This window comes from Engystomops pustulosus, chromosome 3 (assembly GCF_040894005.1).
Source record: "Engystomops pustulosus chromosome 3, aEngPut4.maternal, whole genome shotgun sequence".
Classification (NCBI taxonomy): Eukaryota; Metazoa; Chordata; class Amphibia; order Anura; family Leptodactylidae; genus Engystomops; species Engystomops pustulosus.
This window is the reverse complement of record NC_092413.1, coordinates 9,433,664-9,448,781: the sequence shown is the minus strand read 5'-3', so window position 1 is coordinate 9,448,781 and position 15,118 is coordinate 9,433,664. Positions and strand designations below refer to the sequence as shown.

Sequence of the window (15,118 nt, the reverse complement as noted above, 5' to 3'; positions counted from 1 at the left end):
AGTAGTTATATTGAGTGAAAAGTTACTAGGTTATGAGTATGATATCATTTTTTTCTCTGCAGTTTTGAATTTACATTAAAATAATATTAAAACCGAAATCCTTCTCTTCCGGCTTCTTCTCGGTGACTTTATGATGCGCGGGGTTTGGGTGATTACTCGGCCACAGTCGGTGTGTGACTGATTCTTATTTCCTCGGAGACTGCGGCTGTGAATGTATAAGGGGAAAGCACCTTTAATTCGCCCCTGGACTGGATTAAAGGGATTAATGTGCTGTAAAATGATCCACACTTTTCAATTTTGTGTGTGTTTTTAAGCATGAATCAGAGAATTATTTTTTTTATTGTCTTTTTACTTACCGGGGGTTTTGGAATGAAGTTAATAGTCTGTGAACATTTAATTTATTTCAATGATGGAATTTATACTAATGTAACCAAACTGAGAAAAAAAAGAAAAAAAAAGCCCCATGACGGGTGATACTAAATCTAGAGGAATAAATAGCTAAAACATCGAAAATATCTGAATCGGATTTTAAAAAATATGAAAGTTGTGGAAAGGACCTGATTATAAACTACGACAAAGTGGATAATTTACGGAATTTCCCCGATTCCTCCTTATTATCGCACTATAATACTTGGAAGTACAGAAAATCATCCCCTAACAAGAGCGAATAATAATTTTTCTAATTAAATGTTTCATGTACAGTCCACCCCCGAATAGCATGGCCACACCTCTAGCACCACCCCCGAATAGCATGGCCACACCTCTAGCACCACCCCCGAATAGCATGGCCACACCTCTAACACCACCCCCGAATAGCATGGCCGCACCTCTAGCACCACCCCCGAATAGCATGGCCACACCTCTAACACCACCCCCGAATAGCATGGCCGCACCTCTAGAATCATCTCTGCTATAGGCTCCCTTTATAGAATCTCCCCTGAGTAGTTTGGCCGCATGTCTGGAATTGCCTTTAAAACAGTCTCCTCCTCAAGCACATCGTGAAATGTCATGGCCGCACCTTCAAAACTGTATCCAGAACCACCTCTGAATGTAGCCCCCTAAATAGAACGGTCACACTGCTAGTATCACCTTCAAAATTAGCTCATCTAGCATGACCCATCTCTAGCATCACCTCTGAATAGCAAAACCCACCTCTATCACCACCCCTGAATCGCCACAATCCGATCGCATGCGCCAAAATCCCGGGGCAATACAGGGAAAATAGCAAGATCCACCTCTATCACCACCCCTGAATAGCATGAACCCCCTCTAGCACCACCCCTGAATAGCATGGCCCACCTCTAGCACCACCCCTGAATAGCATGGCCCACCTCTAGCACCATCCCTGAATAGCATGGCCCACCTCTAGCACCATCCCTGAATAGCAGGACCCACCTCTAGCACCACCCCTGAATAGCAAAACCCACCTCTAGCACCACCCCTGAATAGCAAAACCCACCTCTAGCACCACCCCTAAATAGAAGGACCCACCTCTAGCTCCACCCTGAATTACATGACCCACCTTTAGCACCACCCCTGAATAGCATAACCTATCTATAGCACCACATCTGAATAGCATTGTCCAGTCTTTGGCACCTTCTATAAATAACATTGCACACATCTAATACCACCTCTGAATAGTATGACCCTCCGCTAGCACCACCCCTGAATAGCATACCATCTACCATCTACCATCTCTAGCACCACTTGTGAATAGTATGGTCCACCTTTAGCACTGTCTATAAATAACATTGCACACCTCTAATACCACCCCTGAATAGCATGGCCCACCTTTACCTCCACCCCTGAATAGCAAAGCCCACCCCCAGCACCACAACTGAATAGTAGGATCCACATCAAGCACCATCCCTGAACAGTATGACCAACCTCTAGTACTACCTTTAAATAGCATAGCCCATCTCTAGCACATGGCCAACCTGTAGCACTTCTCCCCTATAGTACGATCTATGTGCAGCATGACAATGAGCTGCGGCGCCCCCTGTGGTCCCCCTGCAATCGTCTCTTCACATTTACATACAGGGTGGAGCTAATGATTAGCGGATCATCAGGACTGACATCAGATCATTGTACTCAGGATCTCCTTCTTTGGAAAGTCAACTATGCTAATGAGCCAGAAGGGCTCCTGGGTATATTACCAGAGGCCGACCGTGCTGTAGCTTCACAGGCTGTTACACAGCTTCCCCCTCCCTTTGCCTGCTGTAGTCTCACACAGTGGGAAGGGGGGAAGTGCTCCAGCATTGTGTAATAAACTGTGAAGCTACATCACAGAGGGGCTCTGGTTAGCATAATTTTAAAAGTTGATTTTAGAAGGCAGGAGGCCATGGATAACACATATAAGAAGATACCACAGTCCTGGTGCCTGGGTCTATGAGTAATGTCCCTGGTTTATCAGGATGGATTGTGAGGGGAGATTCCCTTTAAGCCTTGGTACATCATGCAGGATCCCTTTAAATCAGGGAGCACCATCAGGTCACCTCTCTGTACTCCATGTGTAAAGTAAGAGTTCCTCCTCCTCCTCCTCCTCCACCAGAAGTCTTATCAGCTCCCTGGGAGGATGCGGAGCGCAGTGATTAGATGGAAGACGGAATAATCACTTCACCTCTGAATGAGACGCTGATGAAAATCTCCGCCGTAATTGAGAGACACAGATTACAATCTGCAGTTATTGTGATAAAAGCGGAATATCAAATCTGATGTGACGGGAGAGCGTCAGCAATGGAGCGCTGCGGGGGAGTATCAGACACACTGCGCTGGATGCTTATACCTGGGTATCACAGCCTAGAGACTTCATAGAAAGATCCTTAACACTCTAGACCACCAGGGCTATTAACATCATCATTATAATATACCACTAGTTATAATACCTCCTTACCACTCTAGACCACCAGGGTCATTACCAGCGTCATAAAAATATATTGACCGCCTTACCACTCTAGACCACCAGGGCTATTATCATCATCATTATAATATACCACTAGTTATAAAAAATAGATTGACCTCCTTACCACTCTAGACCACCAGGGCTATTATCATCATCATTATAATATACCACTAGTTATAAAAATATATTGACCTCCTTACCACTCTAGACCACCAGGGTCATTACCAGCATCATAAAAATATATTGACTGCCTTACCACTCTAGACCACCAGGGCTATTATCATCATCATCATTATAATATACCACTAGTTATATAAAATATATTGACCTCCTTACCACTCTAGACCCCCAGGGCAATTATCATCATCATCATTATAATATACCACTAGTTATAAAAATAGATTGACCTCCTTACCGCTCTAGACCACCAGGGTCATTACCAGCGTCATAAAAATATATTGACGCCTTACCACTCTAGACCACCAGGGTTATTTTCTTCATCGTAATAAATATATCACCAGGTATAAAATGTATTGACCTCCTTACCACTCTAGACCACCAGGGCTATTATCATCATCATTATAATATACCACTAGTTATAAAAATAGATTAACCTCCTTACCACTCTAGACCACCAGGGTCATTACCAGCGTCATAAAAATATATTGACCACATTACCACTCTATACCACCAGGGCTATTATCATCATCATTATAATATACCACTAGTTATAAAAATAGATTAACCTCCTTACAACTCTAGACCACCAGGGTTATTTTCTTCATTGCGACAAATATATCACCAGGTATAAAATGTATTAACCCCCCTCACCACTCTAGACCACCAGGGTTATGCATCGTAACAAATATATCACCAGGTCTAAAAATCATCATAATTTACTACGAAATCTGAGAATATTGACCCCAAGCCACCAGGGCTATTATCAAAATGATCTTCAACCCCATAAACCCCCTGATCAGACAGATTTCTTCTTTTTTTTGGTTTATAGGTTAAAAAAAACTGCCCGTGTGTTCGGCTCTGCCCAAAATCTGCATCCGATATGTGCAATTTCTATATGCGATTTTAATGCAGATTTTCCGCATGCGTTTTTTTCCCCATCCGTTTTGACTGAGAATTCTGCACGGAAACTGCACATTGATGCAGATTTTCGCTCTCCCATAGACTTCAATGGGAATTTTTTTTTTTGTTATTTTGTAACTGCTGTTGTATCTCTCCTATACACACACACATGCACACACAGGCTGCAGGGGGCGTGGCCACCAGGAAGCACATCATTATACAGCCTCACATCATTATACAGGCTGTCAGTCATATGTATAGGAGTATCTCATACACACACAGGCTGCAGGGGGCGTGTCCACCAGCACCAGGAAGCACATCATTATACAGCCTCACATCATTATACAGGCTGTCAGTCATGCACTGGGGGCGTGGCCACCAGCACCAGGAAGCCCATCATTATACAGCCTCACATCATTATACAGGCTGTCAGTCATGCACTGGGGGCGTGGCTGTACCTCCCACTCATGAATAAGCTGGACAGCTTGAATATGCTAATGCTTCATTGGACATTTCACAGGTCATTTGCATACAGCTTTAGGACCTCATTGCTTAGGGTTACAGGCATGTAGAGGGACAATGAAGGGATGGAGGCAATGCTCTCTAATGGCAGTTTATGGAAATATATTTAGATTAGGGGGGTTATTTTGCATGACGGGTTCTCTTTAACAATATAAACCATCATCACCTCCAAAAATAAAAGGAGGAATTTTGCTTTCACCTAGAGGTGCCGGGATTTTTTTCATTTTTATACTAATATAAACCATCATAATACGGGGCTGTTCACATTAACCCCTCCCCTGCCGTTGCCTGAACACATCCGGCAGGTGGGAGGTCCCCAGTTATTTCAGTCTCCATATAAGGGCACTGACCTCATTGGGAAACAGCCAAATATAATGGCAACAGCCAATCACTATCTTTTTACCGAGGTGGACTGCTTTCAGGGGGAGGATCACGGAGTGTATCGCCCTCTATACGCACACAGTGGGGGTCATTTACTACTTGCTCTCTTTCGTCGTGTTTCCCGAAAATGACCGGTTTACGCCAAATTCCCGATTGTGGCGCATCGGCGCCGGCATGCATGCGACGGAAATCGGGGGGGGGGGGGGGCGTGGCCATAGGAAAACCAGACGGATTCCTACCGTGGAATTTAAAAAAAATCAAATGTGTCGCTTGACACGCGCTTACCTGCTCCCAGGATAGGACAGTCAACACCGGCGGAACTCGGCGCAGCAGCGACACCTGGTGGACATCGGGCGCACTACCTTAGTGAATCGCCGGAAAACCTGAATCCTCGACGGAGAACGCGCCGCTGGATCGCGACAGGACCGGGTAAGTAAATGTGCCCCAGTGATGTACAGTATAAGGACACGTGGCTGAGCCCCACAAGTTCTCCCTATAATGTATGTGACTGTGGCCGCACCAGGTACAGGACACACAGGGACAGGACGTCTCTATATACAGAACTGTAACAGTAATATTATCATTAAATCATAAAATTATATCCATTTTTTGATTTTTCTATATAAAAACCTCCCAAAAAAGATCTATTAGTCTGTAGAATGTTCCTGAATGGTGAATGATTGGACGTTGCAGCAGAATGTCGGCGGCTGGAGATGATTTATAGAACTTTTTCTCATTGGGACTTTTTACAAAAAGTCGCAAATATATGAAAAAGTCTAAAAAAAAAAAACGCAGAGAAGGATCTCATCTAAGGAAATGGTGACATTAGACAAATATGGCGCAAAATAATACACAAAATAGAACAACGTAAGATAAATCCGGCCCTTGTTCCGATATCCGCTCTCCAGTGCTTACGCCATTTTCTTTCCTATCTCCAGGAGCTGCAGGGAGACGCCCGATTCCTGGTGGATGGCGCCAGTATATTCGACATCATGCAAGGAGAGATCGGTAGATATTCATGGGTCCTGTCTGAAATAAGCTGAGGGGGGGGGGGGGGTCTACCACACATCTCCAGCTGAGGGGGGGGGGGGGGGTCTACCACACATCTCCAGCTGAGGGGGGGGGGGGGTCTACCACACATCTCCAGCTGAGGGTGGGGGGGTCTACCACACATCTCCAGCTGAGGGGGGGGGGGGTCTACCACACATCTCCAGCTGAGGGGGGGGGGGTCTACCACACACCTCCAGCTGAGGGGGGGGGGGGTCTACCACACATCTCCAGCTGAGGGGGGGGGGGTCTACCACACACCTCCAGCTGAGGGGGGGGGGGGGTCTACCACACATCTCCAGCTGAGGGGGGGGGGGTCTACCACACATCTCCAGCTGAGGGGGGGGGGGTCTACCACACATCTCCAGCTGAGGGGGGGGGGGGTCTACCACACATCTCCAGCTGAGGGGGGGGGGGATCTACCACACATCTCCAGCTGAGGGGGGGGGGGTCTACCACACATTTCCAGCTGGGGGGGGGGGTCTACCACACATCTCCAGCTGAGGGGGGGGGAGGTCTACCACACATCTCCAGCTGAGGGGGGGGGTCTACCACACATCTCCAGCTGAGGGGGGGGGGATCTACCACACATCTCCAGCTGAGGGGGGGGTCTACCACACATCTCCAGCTGAGGGGGGGGAGGGTCTACCACACATCTCCAGCTGAGGGGGGGGGTCTACCACACATCTCCAGCTGAGGGTGGGGGGGTCTACCACACATCTCCAGCTGAGGGGGGGGGGGGGTCTACCACACATCTCCAGCTGAGGGTGGGGGGGTCTACCACACATCTCCAGCTGAGGGGGGGGGGGGTCTACCACACATCTCCAGCTGAGGGGGGGGGGGGGGTCTACCACACATCTCCAGCTGAGGGGGGGGGGGTCTACCACACATCTCCAGCTGAGGGGGGGGGGGGTCTACCACACATCTCCAGCTGAGGGGGGGGGGGGTCTACCACACATCTCCAGCTGAGGGGGGGGGGGTCTACCACACACCTCCAGCTGAGGGGGGGGGGGGGTCTACCACACATCTCCAGCTGAGGGGGGGGGGGGTCTACCACACATCTCCAGCTGAAGGGGGGGGGGGGATCTACCACACATTTCCAGCTGAGGGGGGGGGTCTACCACACATTTCCAGCTGAGGGGGGGGGGGGGTCTACCACACACCTCCAGCTGAGGGGGGGGGGGATCTACCACACATCTCCAGCTGAGGGGGGGGGGTCTACCACACACCTCCAGCTGAGGGGGGGGGGATCTACCACACATTTCCAGCTGAGGGGGGGGGGGTCTACCACACACCTCCAGCTGAGGGGGGGGGGATCTACCACACATCTCCAGCTGAGGGGGGGGGGGGTCTACCACACATCTCCAGCTGAGGGGGGGGGGAGGTCTATCACACATCTCCAGCTGAGGGGGGGGAGGGTCTACCACACATCTCCAGCTGAGGGGGGGGGGGGGGACTACCACACATCTCCAGCTGAGGGGGGGGGGGTCTACCACACATCTCCAGCTGAGGGGGGGGGGGGGTCTACCACACATCTCCAGCTGAGGGGGGGGGGGGTCTACCACACATCTCCAGCTGAGGGGGGGGGGGTCTACCACACATCTCCAGCTGAGGGGGGGGGTCTACCACACATCTCCAGCTGAGGGGGGGGGGGTCTACCACACATCTCCAGCTGAGGGGGGGGGGGTCTACCACACATCTCCAGCTGAGGGGGGGGTCTACCACACATCTCCAGCTGAGGGGGGGGGGGTCTACCACACATCTCCAGTTGAGGTTGACCCTCTGCATTGTCACAGCTGTAATACTCCTGGTGTCCTTGTGGTGGCTACAGGTGGACATCATCTAAGGGGCTTTAGAGGGAGTAAATTCGGATCCTGAAGGATTTCTTGTGACTTTGTGGCCGTATAATTTTGCCCCTTGGTCATCTCAGACTCTGGACTTCAAGTTGGTCAATGATCTTCATCCCCCGATTTTCCAACCACTATGTTCCTTCCCCATCTCCTGCAGGTGACTGCTGGGTTCTCTCTGCTGTTGGGGCTCTAACTCTGCACCGCAAATTTCTGGAAAATGTTGTTCCAAAAGACCAGGAATTCACTTCCAAGTACGCCGGAATATTTCATTTCAGGGTAAGGTGAATATTTAACCATTGGATTTACTCGGCCCCAAATCCCTCGACATTGGGGAACGCTACAAATTACGGTAACTGTCTAGACAACCCTTCAACGCTTGAGGTCCAGTAGCCCTTGGGCTGCCCAAAAGTCTTCAGCCCTTATCTGTACTGGCCTGTCAACAAAATTAGGACCTGTACAGACAGTGGTCACAGGACATTGGGTACAAGACCTTCTGCTGGTCCTGCAGTTTGGTTTAACTTTTTGGACCAATAGTGCACAAAATAAACCATAGTCCATGACCTGCACTAAAAACCTGAGACCTCGTCTGTGAAGGTCTCCAAGTATCTGGATAATGATCATGTGATCTTAGTTGTATGACCTTCTAAGGTTTCTGAACATGTTTGGTCCAATAGAAGATTGGATAAACCATAGTCCATGACCTGTACTAAAATTGAAGACCTTAGTTGTGCAGATCTGTCAACAGTATCAAGGCTAAAAAAAAAGTCTTAACCCTCAGGAACCTCAGGTGTAGATCATGTGAGATCCCAGAACTGACCAGATGTGGCCTCACCTTTTCACCCCATTCACAGAGCCCAAATCTGCCAAGTAGGAAATAATTAACTGTTCACCTCCATCCAAAAATTGCTACATAATAATCCTGTGGGGTGGCAGGTGGACTCAACCGCAGGAGCCGTGTAAGGTGCCGCCCATTCCCTCTAGACCTCCTTAATCCCGTCTTTGAGGAGTTGTCATTGTCCTCACACCTGGATTAGAGCGGATAATGTATCTCATACAATGTGCAAATGACAAGAGCAGAACCCAGAGTGTAAACATTTGTAGAAACCACGTGACGGGGCGTAATGAGGTGACCGCGCTGGGTAAATACAGGAGGTCACCGATGTATGAAAGGCCCAAAAATATCTCATAGATAAGATGAAGGGAATAAAAGTCAAGACACTATAACCATGACTGGAAATAGCTGAGTGGAGCCGGGGGCAGCGACAAGCAGTGAGGGGGGGCTCTCAAATAGTCCAGACTACACAGCCAGACTGCTGTTATAGGGGGAGGTCCAGACTACACAGCCAGACTGCTGTTATAGGAGGAGGTCCAGACTACACAGCCAGACTGCTGTTATAGTGGGAGGTCCAGACTACACAGCCAGACTGCTGTTATAGGGGGAGGTCCAGACTACACAGCCAGACTGCTGTTACAGGGGGAGGTCCAGATTACACAGCCAGACTGCTGTTATAGGAGGAGGTCCAGACTACACAGCCAGACTGCTGTTATAGGGAGAGGCCCAGACTACACAGCCAGACTGCTGCCATAGGGGGAGGTCCAGACTACACAGCCAGACTGCTGTTATAGGGGGAGGTCCAGACTACACAGCCAGACTGCTGTTATAGCGGGAGGTCCAGACCACACAGCCAGACTGCTGTTATAGAGGGGGGGGGGAGTGGTCCAGACTACACAGCCAGACTGCTGTTATAGGGGGAGGTCCAGACTACACTGCCAGACTGCTGTAATAGGGGAAGGTCCAGGTTACACAGCCAGACTGCTGGTATAGGGGGAGGTCCAGACTACACAGCCAGACTGCTGTTATAGGCGGAGGTCCAGACTACACAGCCAGACTGCTGTTATAGGGGGAGATCCAGACTACACAGCCAGACTGCTGTTATAGGGGGAGGTCCAGACTACACAGCCAGACTGCTGTTATAGGGGGAGGTCCAGACTACACAGCCAGACTGCTGTTATAGGGGGAGGTCCAGACTACACAGCCAGACTGCTGTTATATGGGGAGGTCCAGACTACACAGCCAGACTGCTGTTATAAAGGGAGGTCCAGACTACACAGCCAGACTGCTGTTAAAGGGGGAGGTCCAGACTACACAACCAGACTGCTGTTATAGGGGGAGGTCCAGACTACACAGCCAGACTGCTGTTATAGTGGGAGATCCAGACTACACAGCCAGACTGATGTTATAGGGGGAGCTCCAGACTACACAGCCAGACTGCTGTTATAGGGGGAGGTCCAGACTACACAGCCAGACTGCTGTTATAGGGGGCGGTCCAGACTACACAGCCAGACTGCTGTTATAGGGGCAGGTCCAGAATACACAGCCAGACTGCTGTTACAGGGGGAGGTCCAGATTACACAGCCAGACTGCTGTTATAGGGGAAGGTCCAGACTACACAGCCAGACTGCTGTTATATGTTATAGGAGGAGGTCCAGACTACACAGCCAGACTGCTGTTACAGGGGGAGGTCCAGATTACACAGCCAGACTGCTGTTATAGGGGGAGGTCCAGACTACACAGCCAGACTGCTGTTATAGCGGGAGGTCCAGACCACACAGCCAGACTGCTGTTATACTGGGAGGTTCAGACTACACAGCCAGACTGCTGTTATAGGGGGATGTCCAGACTACACAGCCAGACTGCTGTAATAAGGGAAGGTCCAGGTTACACAGCCAGACTGCTGGTATAGGGGGAGGTCCAGACTACACAGCCAGACTGCTGTTGTAGGCGGAGGTCCAGACTACACAGCCAGACTGCTGTTATAGGGGGAGATCCAGACTACACAGCCAGACTGCTGTTATAGGGGGAGGTCCAGACTACACAGCCAGACTGCTGTTATAGGGGGAGGTCCAGACTACACAGCCAGACTGCTGTTATAGGGGGAGGTCCAGACTACACAGCCAGACTGCTGTTATATGGGGAGGTCCAGACTACACAGCCAGACTGCTGTTATAGGGATAGGTCCAGACTACACCGCCAGACTGCTGTTATAGGAGGAGGTCCAGACCACACAGCCAGACTACTGTTATAGAGGGAGGTCCAGACTACACAGCCAGACTGCTGTTATAGGGGGAGGTCCAGACTACACAGCCAGACTGCTGTTATAGCGGGAGGTCCAGCATACACAACCAGAATGCTGTTATAAGGAGAGATCCAGACCACACAGCCAGACTGCTGTTATAGGAGGAGGTCCAGACTACACAGCCAGAGTGCTGATATAGGGGGAGGTCCAGACTACACAGCCAGACTGCTGATATAGAGGGAGGTCCAGACTACACAGCCAGACTGCTGTTATAGGGGGAGGTCCAGACTACACATCCAGACTGCTGTTATATGGGGATGTCCAGACTACACAACCAGACTGCTGTTATATGGGGAGGTCCAGACTACACAACCAGACTGCTGTTATAGGTGGGAGGTCCAGACTACACAGCCAGACTGCTGTTATAGGGGGAGGTCCAGACTACACAGCCAGACTGCTGTTATAGGGGGAGGTCCAGACTACACAGACAGACTGCTGTTATAGGGGAGGTCCAGACTACACAGCCAGACTGCTGTTTTAGGGGGAGGTCCAGACTACACAGCCAGACTGCTGTTATAGGGGGAGGTCCAGGCTACACAGCCTGACTGCTGTTATAGGGGGAGGTCCAGACTACACAGCCAGACAGCTGTTATAGTAGGAGGTCCAGACTACACAGCCAGACTGCTGTTATAAAGGGAGGTCCAGACTACACAGCCAGACTGCTGTTATAGGGGAAGGTCCGGACTGCACCACCAGACTGCTATTATAGAGGGACGTCCAGACTACACAGCCAGACTGCTGTTATAGGGAGAGGTCCAGGCTACACAGCCTGACTGCTGTTATAGGTGGAGATCCAGACTACACAGCCAGACTGCTGTTATAGGGGGAGATCAAGACTACAAAACCAGACTTCTGTTATAGGAGGAGGTCCAGACTACAAAGCCAGACTTCTGTTATAGGAGGAGGTCCAGACTACAAAGCCAAACTTCTGTTATAGGAGGAGGTCCAGACTACACAGCCAGACTGCTGTTATAGGGGGAGGTTCAGCCTACACAGACAGACTGCTGTTTTAGCGGGAGGTCCAGAATACACAACCAGACTGCTGTTATATGGGGAGGTCCAGACTACACAGCCAGAGTGCTGTTATAGGGGGAGGTCCAGACTACACAGCCAGACTGCTGTTATAGCGGGAGGTCCAGACTACACAGCCAGACTGCTGTTATAGGGGGAGGTCCAGACTACACAGCCAGACTGCTGTTATATGGGGAGGTCTAGACTACACAGCCAGACTGCTGTTATAGGGGGAGGTGCAGACTACACAGCCAGACTGCTGTTATAGGGGGAGATCCAGACTACACAGCCAGACTTCTGTTATAGGGGGAGGTCCAGACTACACAGCCAGACTGCTGATATAGGGTGAGGTACAGACTACACAGCCAGAGTGCTGTTATAGGGGGAGGTCCAGACTACACAGCCAGACGGCTGTTATAGGGGGAGGTCCAGACTACACAGCAGACTGCTGTTATAGGGGGAGGTCCAGACTACACAGCCAGACTGCTGTTATAGGGGGAGATCCAGACTACACAGCCAGACTTCTGTTATAGGAGGAGGTCCAGACTACACAGCCAGACTGCTGATATAGGGGGAGGTCCAGACTACACAGCCAGACTGCTGTTATAGGGGGAGGTCCAGACTACACAGCCAGAGTGCTGTTATAGGGGGAGGTCCAGACTACACAGCCAGACTGCTGATATAGGGGGAGGTCCAGACTACACAGCCAGACTGCTGTTATAGGGGAGGTCCAGACTACACAGCCAGACTGCTGTTATAGGGGGAGGTACAGACTACACAGCCAGACTGCTGTAATAGGGGGAGGTACAGACTACACAGCCAGACTGCTGTTATAGGGGGAGGTCCAGACTACACAGCAGATTGCTGTTATAGGGGGAGGACCAGACTATACAGCCAGATGCTTTGTTCCTCTGTTACATGCTTGGAGCATCTGATTGGGGTTGAAGTCTCAGTTTGTGTGAATATCTTGACCACATGTTGTACTAATCTTGTGTCTTTCTCTCTTAGTTCTGGCAGTATGGAGAATGGGTTGATGTGGTTGTTGATGATCGTCTGCCGATGCTCAATGGAAGCTACTTGTCAGTGCAGCCGCGAGTCAGCAATGAGTTCTGGCCGTCGCTGTTAGAGAAAGCCTATGCTAAGTACGTCTGATACATATATATCTTATATACGCATCATTGTAGTTGCTATTCCTCACATTCTCTATATTGCTGTTTTTATTACTTTTTAGGCTGCGGGGGTCTTACCAGAACCTGCACTGGGGTTTCATCTCGGAGGCAATGGTTGATTTCACTGGGGGGGTGCAGATGGATTTTAACTTATCCAAACCCCCACCAGACCTGCGAGACATTGTATTAGCTGCAGTACGATCAGCATCTCTAATGGGATGTACAACACCAGGAGATGTGAGTATGAAATCTGTGTAAGATACAATGTAGTCATCATTAGGTGCTGTCCCTGGTGAAATGTCTAATCAGACCTCTGTGTGTGCTGTTAGTAGCAGCAGGACTGTGAAATAGTGATTTATATTCCAATATTGTAGTTCTCCAAGTGCATTGGGCTTGTGTCCTCACACTGCTGTGCTCTGTGCTAGGTATTGTCCCTGGAGAGATGTGCAATCAAAGCTTTGTGTATTTTATTAATAACAACAGGACTGTGATATATGGATTTACATTACAGGCTTGTACTGGGGACATGTCCTCACACTGCTGTGCCCTCTGCTTTAAGCAGCTCTACATCTACATCTGCTTTGAGTAAAAGCTGTAGCAGACTTCTACAGAAGGTTATCAGAGAAGCATAGAGTGGTTGTGGAACTGCTCTTTAAGGGACCTTAGAGCAAGTTTGATTTCACTTGGGGAAAATATGATCCTGGAATATAGATCACAGTCCTGCTGCTACTAACAACATACAAAAAGATTTGATTACACATCTCTCCTCGGATAATACAAAGACTGTTTCAGAGAGCACAGAGCACAGCAGTGTGAGGACACACCTCCAGTGCACTTGGAGAAGCTACAAACCTAGAATATAAATCCATATTTCACAGTTCTGCTGCTACTAACAACATAAACAAAGGCAAAATTACACATCTCTCCAGGAACAATACCGAACACTGACACTGTCATCAGGGGTGGAGGCAACATCAGACAAATTTGGGCCAGAATTTAGTGTAAATGATCCCGAAAGCTTAAATTTGTATCATTCTCATCAAAAAATCTCTTAGTCGGCTCCAACACCAAAGATATATATTTGTTTTTAGCTTTGTACGATAAAAAAAAATAAAATAACTAATAATAATTAGAAATTAATGTGACGTTATATATCCAACAGAAATAAATAATAATAATAATAATTATTAATTATATTTCATATTAATTAAAAAGCAAGGCCCCCCTAGTGGAGCGAGGTAATGGCTTGTTTTTTGCAGAATGAGTTGTAGTTTTCTTCAGAACTATTTTTTTGAGTTAGGTTTTATAAAACTTTTTGCACAAAACATAACTAGTAATATCAATAACAAAGAAATTCAAGACACAGAATTGAGGCATATGAGGGTTTGTTTTTTGCACAATGGGGCAGATTTACTTACCCGGTCCAGTCGCGATCCTGCGGCGCGTTGTCCGAAGAGGATTCGGGTCTGCCAGGATTAACTAAGGTTGCGCGCCCGATATCCACCAAGTGTCGCTGTTGCCCCGAGGTCCGCCGGAGTTCACCTTCTTCTTCCCGGTGCATGTGAGTGCCTGATCTTGCGACACAAATGGTTTTTTAAATACAGCAGTTTTTTCCGAATTTCCCCGATTTGAAAGCCGGCACCGATGCACCACAATCCGATCACGTGCGCCAAAATCCTGGGGCAATTCGGTGCAAAACGGAAATATTTGGGAAACCCGACGAAAGTGCGGCGTTCGGACCCTTAGTAAATGAGCCCCAATGAGTTGTAATTTTTTTATAATTATTTTTCGATTGAGGCTTTTGTTTGATTTCTTTTTTAGGTCTTCTACTTTTGCATAAAACATACAACTAGTAATATAAATAATAATGAAATTCAAAAGCCATAATTGAGGCATGCGAGGGCTTGTTTTTTGCAGAAGGGGCTGAATTTTTTTTCTATTAGTATTATTGCCTGGTCCAAATTTTTTATGTTCCCTACTTTTGCACTAAAAAACTTCTAAAACTGGTAAATGGTAATA

At 48.6% G+C, this 15,118-nt stretch overlaps 1 protein-coding gene across 1 annotated transcript in view; it reads left to right on the top strand.

The window, feature by feature from the left end:
* LOC140120936 (calpain-13-like) overlaps positions 1 to 15,118 on the top strand; it is a 110,129-nt gene that overhangs the window by 41,060 nt on the left and 53,951 nt on the right. The window contains exons 3-6 of the mRNA XM_072139981.1: positions 5,824 to 5,893; positions 7,940 to 8,058; positions 12,939 to 13,072; positions 13,162 to 13,336. Coding sequence (XP_071996082.1) covers positions 5,824 to 5,893; positions 7,940 to 8,058; positions 12,939 to 13,072; positions 13,162 to 13,336 — 498 coding nt within the window. The remainder of the gene's footprint in view (positions 1 to 5,823; positions 5,894 to 7,939; positions 8,059 to 12,938; positions 13,073 to 13,161; positions 13,337 to 15,118) is intronic.